The 7936-nt window shown below is 39.1% G+C and overlaps 1 protein-coding gene across 1 annotated transcript; it reads left to right on the top strand.

Annotated features, from left to right (window-relative positions):
* The first annotated feature begins 416 nt into the window (after nucleotides 1-416).
* On the top strand, nucleotides 417-5753 carry LOC125821012 (uncharacterized). The gene is made up of 3 exons (XM_049500441.1): nucleotides 417-685; nucleotides 1795-1910; nucleotides 5644-5753. Exons 1-3 carry the CDS (start codon nucleotides 417-419, stop codon nucleotides 5751-5753), a joined length of 495 nt encoding a protein of 164 aa, XP_049356398.1.
* Nucleotides 5754-7936: the final 2183 nt, after the last annotated feature.

Raw genomic sequence — 7936 nt, 5'->3', positions numbered from 1 at the left:
TCCTATAGGATTAGGGAGTTCTAGAGGATGAACCCTCTGAATTTTAGTGGCTCCAAGGTGGAGGAGGATCCAAATGGGTTTATAGATGAGGTTAATAAAACACTTACTATCTTGGGGGTAACTTCTAGAGAAAAAGCGGAACTAGCCGCTTACCAATTGAAAGATGTTGCCCAAATTTGGTATGAGCAATGGAAAGATTCTACGCCGGTAGAGGCAGGTCCCATAGAGTGGGAGACTTTTAAGTTGGCATTTCTAGATAGGTTCTTTCCTCGAGAATTGAGGGAGGCTAAGTTGGAGGAATTCATAAATTTTAAGCAAGGCAACATGAGTGTCAATGAGTATGCCTTGAAATTCACTCTTTTGTCTAAGTATGCTCCATCTTGGTAGCAAGTCCAAGGGATTTGATGAATAGGTTTATGACGGGGGTGTCCGATCTAGTAGAAGAAGAATGTCGTATGGCAATGCTTGTTGATCATATGGATATCTCACGCCTCATGGTGTTTGCCCAACAAATAGAAGAGTCAAAACTCAAAAAAGAGAGGGCTAGGGAGAAAAAGAGGTCTAGGGTGGATAATGATGGGTCCAATGGACATGGTCGTTCTAGGAATCGACAAAAGTTTTCCGAACAAGGCAATTCTAATGCTCCTAAGTATAAGGATGAGAGGGTGTCTATGATAACAGCAAGGTTAAGGGAGATCACAAATAGAGAATTGAATATTAGAATGCGGAAGCACAAAGAAAAAAAACAAAAAAAACAAACTAAAAGATATGGGAAATTCGAAGGAAAGATCCACGAATTTCCAAGGATTAGATGTTCTAAGGCCTTGAAAAGATCCAAGTAACAACGTATAGATTTATGGAAGAAATCTAACGCCTTTACTTGAGAAAACGAATCAAAACGATAGATTCGGATCTTGACCGCTTTATGAGTAACTAAAGACAATAATTAGTATGTAGAAACTAATCACCTTCTAAAGAATACCAAAAAGAAACCAAAGATATCACAAGAAGAAGTTACTTTATACCTTAAACTATGAATAGTAAAGGTTTAAAGATAAATTCTCAAAGAACAAGTCACAAAGGTTCAAAGAACTCTCTCAAATATTATTAATATCAATGTAAATTGTCTTTAATGAATGAAAAGGACTCCTATATATAGGAGAAGGGGAAAAAAACGTCCAAGGACCCTAGAAATACAATTACAAGGAATCCTACTCTAGAAAGGAAATAAAGTAACCTAACTAGGAACAAATTTAGTACTTCTAGGAAAGCATTAAATGGTACTTAGGACACCATAAATAGACTAAGGAAAATATTAATAACCTATATATAAATAAATAAATAAATAAATAAATAAATAAGATAAATCCCAACTAGGAAAAGAATCTTGACAATCTTGGAAAGTTTGACTAGTCTTCTCTCAAAACTTGGGCAGAAAGCAACTCTTGTTGTGGCTGATTCTTGGACTCTTCTTGACCTTATTTGCACGAAAATTGCCCTTAAAATTCCACATCTTGGGCTTGAATTTGGGCCACCAAATAATTGTAGCATTTGGACAATTCCTCTCCCTTGGGATTGAGCTCTTCTTCCCCAATAAGACACCTTTGGATCAGCGATTGAAGCCCATTGATCTTATCATTGAACTCCTTGGTTTGAGATCTTGTTATGGGCCTCCTTGGAGTTTCTAAAGCTTCATCCTTGTCCTTCAATGGAGTAGAGCTTCCTTGGATGCTATCAGTCTACCCCTAGGCCACAAGGGAAAGGTAGTGTGTCCCTATGGCCCACTTGTTCTAGGTGTGGTAAGAGGCATGAGGGTAAGTGTTTGGCCGGTAGAGATGGTTTTGATGGATGTGGTGATAGTGGCCACATGAAGAAAGATTGCCCAAAGGCAAAGGCTACTATAAGAGAGGGTAAGCAAATTTCCCCTAGTGGTGGGGACGATGAGCCTCCAAAGAGGAATAGGTTTTGTTCTCTCCAATCTAGAGAAGATCAACAATGATCTGCTCATGTCCCTTCCGGTATGTGCTTCTTTCATGTTTTAGAAAATTTCCAGATTTCTTGTCTTTTATGACTTGTTATGTTGGACTTGATGTTGTCCTTGACATGATTAATGTTTAGAAAAACATATGAGGGCTTACTCCCAAGGGGGAGATAGTGTACCTATTCCATAAGGTCTTTACATGATTATGTGTTGCTATGATCTCTTTATGTATGTCTTTGAAGCTGTGTAGGCCTTGTTAGAATTGATCTACTTGCATTGTGTTGCCTCATAATCTTTAAGTCAATGTGCATCTTAGGCTCCATGAATTTATGTTGAGCATGTTGTAGCTAGGAGATGCTAGTTCTTCCTTGGAAATGATTATATATGTCTCTCTCTTGCATTTTGAGTTGAATTAGGTATGTTTAGCTAGGAATTGAAGTTTTCCTTGGTTGTTAGTGTGGATGTAGATGTAGTGCATGCATGATGGGATGCTAATCTAGAGTCGCTTCCTTTAAGAAGTTTTTAGAAAGGTCATTCGAGGATGAATGTTTCCAACGGGGAGATATTGTAACACCACAGAAACTAGTAGACCAAACTAGAGCCACAAGCTAGGGTTCTAAGGTTTGATGTATGGGAAATATAGTCGTAGATGAGACCTTATGTGCTTAGAATGGAGAATTTATTGGTAGAGCGTCAAGGCACGTGTTAGACCTCATATTTAGGAGGTCATCTATGGATTGACATGGGGTTTCAAGGGCAAAGCCCAAGGCCAAAGGGGCAAAGCCTTAGCCAAGCGCCCAGACTGCCCAACCTTGGCCAAGACTGCCTCATGACCACGACCACATTCACGACCAGTGGTGTGGACCATGGTCCGTGAAGTGGTCCGTGAAGATCACTTAGCCACTTGGGAGGCAAGGCCTTGAGGCCAAGCTACTTCCCCAAGTCCACGACCACTTTCACGGTCAGTGGTGTGGACCACGTTCCATGAAGTGGTTCGTGAAGATGCCTTAGGTTTTGGAAGTTTGGGAGGTTGAGGGGAGCTAATTCCTAGAGGACCAAGGGCACCACCTAGGGACGTGGTACCCTTTCACAATCCATACACGTGGGCGTGACCACTGGACGAGGCTGCCTAGTTTAGGGTTTTTAAAGTAAATTCCTATTCGACTAGGTTTAAGTGGGGGTCATTTTGTATGTATTTTATTCATATATTTAATCTATTTTAAGTCATTAGCTTCCATGTTTAAGTCACTTTACATTAGGCACAATTCAAAACCCCAAATCACTCCTCTCTCAAATATTTCTTTCTCTAAGAAGAACTTCCATTGAAGAAGAAGCTAGGGTTGAAGCTAAGGTCAAGAACAAACGCTTCATTGCTAAAGGCTTGTGCTAGGGCTTTTATTAAGCTATGTTTAGATCTTCATATATGGGTTCTTCCACCAATAGATCCCCCTAGAATTTCCCCTAATTTGTGAAGAAGAACCCCAATCAAGCTAGGGTTACTCCTAATGTATGGGTTTTTGGTAGTATGATTCCAAATGGTTGGACACTACACATATATGATTATTTTACTGTTTATTCATGAAATTATGAAGATTTTATGTGGATTCCTTGATTAACCCTAATTTTCAAAGTATGTGGGTTTGGGTCTTTTGTTGAGGAATTGATGATTCTTGCTAAATTCTCTTGGGTTGTTATCATGTATAGAGCTTATCCAAGAATGTGAATATTAAATCATGAATTGAACTAGAGTTATGCATGTATGATATAATATTAATTGAAATGACTAAAAATTGGGACTTTTAATGAATTATGCTTAGAATTGCTTATGACTAAGGCTTAGGGCTAAAGTGTCTTGTGATCTAGACTAGTATGATGATTGTGGATTAAAGCTTGAATGTAGGGTTTGAAGTCATAATGTTGATCACTAGGGCTTAAAGAGTAAGTCTAATATGATGAGATATCTTGCATATATGTAGAATGTGAAACATTTATCACCTAAAATGAATCATGCTTGTTAGAGTAGAATAGCTTGAGGTTGAGTCTTATGAATCCTTCATGTATAGTTGAATTATGTAGCTTGGGATGGTAGATCTCATGGTAACTTGGGATTGAGGAATTAAGCTCTCCTAAGGTTAGCTTGAACTAGCATTGGTAGGATGCTCTTCATGGTAGCTTTCATAAGTATAGGCATGGTATCCTAAGATTGATGATCTATACTCTCCTATGGGTATCTTGAAGTAGCATGGTTAGAATGCCTTCATGGTAGCTTGACTTGGTTAGGCTAAGACCATTTCATGGTAGCTTAGGATTGAGATACCATACTCTCGTAAGGATAGCTTAGGGTTGATGATTCATAGTCCCCTAAGGGTAGGTTACATCTTATTAAATAGTTGCATGGTGGCTAGGTTGGTATACTTGTATCCTTTCTTTGATAGCTTAGATTGTATGATTGGATGTTTTCCGTGGTAGTTAGGTCTAGCAAGGTGGTATGCTATTCTTTGAATAGACTAGAATGAAAGATTGCTAGTATTGGGTAAGCTAGCCTAAAGGAGTACTTATTGTGAGTGGTAGTATGGGATGCTATTCATACATGGCACAAGTATGACTTAAAGTTACTTATGAAGTGTCCTCTTATGTGATGTATGCCTAGCTTGGAGTGTTTCTATAGTTGCCTTCCATGATATGAATTGACTTATGATGATAGTTCCTTGTCAATATGAAAGTAGGCCAATCGTGACGTCTAGAAATGATGAATATGAATATGGTGACTTTAAGGATATGCTTGGGTTGTGTGGTATTATGGGATGCCCCACATGTATTGCACATGTGTGCCTTGAGGTTACTTGGGGGTATAGTCCTCTTATGGCATGAAAACCTAGGTCTTGACTATGAAGGTGGGCTGTGACCAAGAATGACGAAAGAGAGGTACTTAGCTTTGATGGTATTATGGGATGATATCTTGGCCTTGCACAATTATGCTTAGAGGTGGCTTGTGAAGTATTTCACTTGAATATGAAAGACTAATGGTTGAAGTATGAAGTTATGTATGTCTTATGTTGACTTGTGATGATATGATACTTATATTGGAGTTTATGTTATGATTATGTTATTGTATCTTATGCTTATGTTTTATGTTGACTAACCATTTGAGATGCTTTATGATGTTGTGCTATCTTTCATACTTGGTACATTTTGTACTAATGCATATTGACTACATTCTAATAAAATGAAGGGTGTTGGAGATTGAGTTGCTTTGGAGGTTAGGTTTCTAATGCGTTAGAAGACTTGAAGATTTGGTGAGTCCTCATAGCTTCGAGGATAAACCCCTTTACGTTCCTTTTATGTCTTTCCTTATGTTTTAGACTTTATATGGGCTAAGTCCCAAGAATTTTATTGATGTTATTCATTGATGGTTTGAGACAAAGATGTTAGTAAGACTTCTCCTTTTATTAAATGTTTTAGATTGAATGTTTTAAAGAAAGTTTCAATTTTTCCTACTTTTCTATGATCGTATGTTATGATGACGCTAAGGTCTTGTATTAGACCCCTTCGCGGTCGAGTACGCCGTGTTACATCTAGCGGGTACCCCTGGGTCGTGACACTTAGGAACGACGTGGACTATTTGAAGTCCACTAACTTCAATTTATTATTGGAGGCAACAGATGATGCGGATTCCCCGGCCAGTTCTGAGATTCCTCCGGTCACCACTGGAAATGTGCCAATGGATGATATGGCAGTTTATGAGTTGGAGGCAGAGACCGACGAGGAGTAAATTAAGGTATGAGAGGAGATAATCTATAGAGAGTTTCTTGATCTAGAGGAGATGATTGTACAGTCACTGATTCAGACGTCGCTGACAGAGACATCTCTGGCAGGCCTCAGTGGTTCGAGCTCTGCTGCTACTACACCGGGCACTGATGCCGCGGCAGATGGAGCGACTGCATACACATTATTTTCTTAACCTCCCTCTCTGTCTTCTTTATTGATTTCCAGTATTTTATTGCATTTGAGGACAAATTGCTTTTTATTTATAGTGGGGTGAGGTATCTCCATACCTACCTCTTGTGATTGTTATTTTTGTATATATTGGGTTTTTGTGTTTAACTTGTGTTTTGACTTTGTTTTGTGGATGCTTGAGCTTCTGGTTCCTTGTTTTTAACTGTAATTAATTTTTGGACCCTTCCAAAAATTTTTGCCGCCTTTTGTGTATTTAATTGTGGCTGTTCTTGTGCAAATTCGAGTGTCAGTTGTGATAAATACTGATGACTTAAATAGTGCTCTTAATAGGAAAAAATAAATGTGCTGCTACGATGAGGCCAAATGAAGTTGCATAGGCAATATGTGAACTCTTTGCATCACGTTCTGACTAGCCGATTATTGAATTGAGTTTCTTGTTATGAATATTTCACACTAGCGAAAGTGTGGAGTCTTGTTTGATATTGGTGCCAATGCCTTGTGTGATGAACTTACCATGAATCCGGTTGACTAAGTGATGCAAGCTCTTGAAATAATCTTAGGCAACAATTTTAAAGAGTGAAATAATTTGACACTATACCTCTTTTGTGGCCTGCCTTGTGAGTGTGTGAACTTTGCTTGAACACCCTTTGAGCCTTATCCTTTTCTTGGAAGAAACTTGATCTAACACCCCGGAAACTAGTAGACCAAACTAGAGCCACAAGCTAGGGTTCTAAGGTTTGATATATGAAAAATAGAGTCATAGATGAGACCTTCCGTGCTTAGAATGAGGAGTTCATTGGTAGAACATCAAGGCACGTGTTAGACCTCGTAGTTTAGGAGGTCATCTATGGATTTGTATGGGGTTTCAAGGGTAAAGGCCAAGGCCAAAGGGGTAAAGCCTTACCCAAGGGCCAAGACTGCCCAACCTTGGCCAAGACTGCCTCATGACCACGACCATTTTCACGGCCAATGGTGTGGACCGTGGTCCGTGAAGTGGTCCGTGAAGATCACTTAGCTACTTGGGAGGCCAGGCCTTGAGGCCAAGCAACTGCCCTAAGTCCACGACCACTTTCATGGCTAGTGGTGTGGACCACGGTCCGTGAAGATGCCTTGGGTTTTGAAAGTTTGGGAGGTTGAGGGGAACTACTGTCTACAAGATCACGGGCACCACCACAGGCCGTGGTACCCTTTCACGGTCCGTACAAGTGGGCGTGACCACTGGACGGGGTTGCCTAGTTTAGGGTTTTTTAAGTAAATTCCTATTCGACTAGGTTTAAGTGGGGGTCGTTTTGTATGTTTTATGTTCACCTATTTAGACTATTTTAAGTCATTAGCCCCCAAGTTTAAGTCACTTTACATTAGACACAATTCAAAACCCCAAATCACTCCTCTCTCAAATATTTCTCTCTCTAAGAAGAACCTCAATTGAAGAAGAAGCTAGGGTTGAAGCTAAGGTCAATAACAAAGGCTCCATTACTAAAGGCTTATGCTAGGGATTTTATTAAGGTATGTTTACCTCGTTATCTATGGGTTCTTCCACCCATAGATCTCCCTAGAATTTTCCCTAATTTGTGAAGAAGAACCTCAATCAAGCTAGGGTTACTCCCAATGTATGGGTTTTAGGTGGGTATGATTCCAAATGGTTGGACAATACTCATATATGATTATTTTAGTGTTGATTCATGATATTATAAAGCTTTTATGTGGATTTCTTGATTAACCCTAATTTTTAAAGTATGTGGGTTTGGGTCTTTTGATGAGGAATTGATGATTCTTGCTAGATTCTCTTGGGTTGTTATCATGTATAGTCCAAGAATGTGAATATGAAATCATGAATTGAACTATACTTATGCTTGTATGATAGAATATGAATTGAAATGATTAAGAATTCGGAATTTTGATGAATTATGCTTAGAATTGCTTATGACTAAGGCTTAGGGATAACGTGTCTTCTGATCTAAACTAGTATGATGATTGTGGAATAAAGCTTGAATGTAG

Source organism: Solanum verrucosum, unplaced genomic scaffold, assembly GCF_900185275.1.
Source record: "Solanum verrucosum unplaced genomic scaffold, falcon-dt-bn FXZP01000227.1, whole genome shotgun sequence".
Taxonomy (NCBI): domain Eukaryota; kingdom Viridiplantae; phylum Streptophyta; class Magnoliopsida; order Solanales; family Solanaceae; genus Solanum; species Solanum verrucosum.
This window is presented reverse-complemented; position numbering and strand designations above follow the sequence as displayed.

What these genes read in the sequence shown, in the direction of transcription:
- LOC125821012 (XM_049500441.1), top strand. Translation starts at nt 417, where the DNA reads ATGACGGGGGTGTCCGATCTAGTAGAAGAAGAATGTCGTATGGCAATG. An exon ending in GTGTCTATGATAACAGCAAG is followed by an intron (nt 686 to 1,794) that starts GTTAAGGGAGAT and finishes CACTTGTTCTAG; the next exon opens with GTGTGGTAAGAGGCATGAGG. An exon ending in AAAGGCTACTATAAGAGAGG is followed by an intron (nt 1,911 to 5,643) that starts GTAAGCAAATTT and finishes TGGAGGCAACAG; the next exon opens with ATGATGCGGATTCCCCGGCC.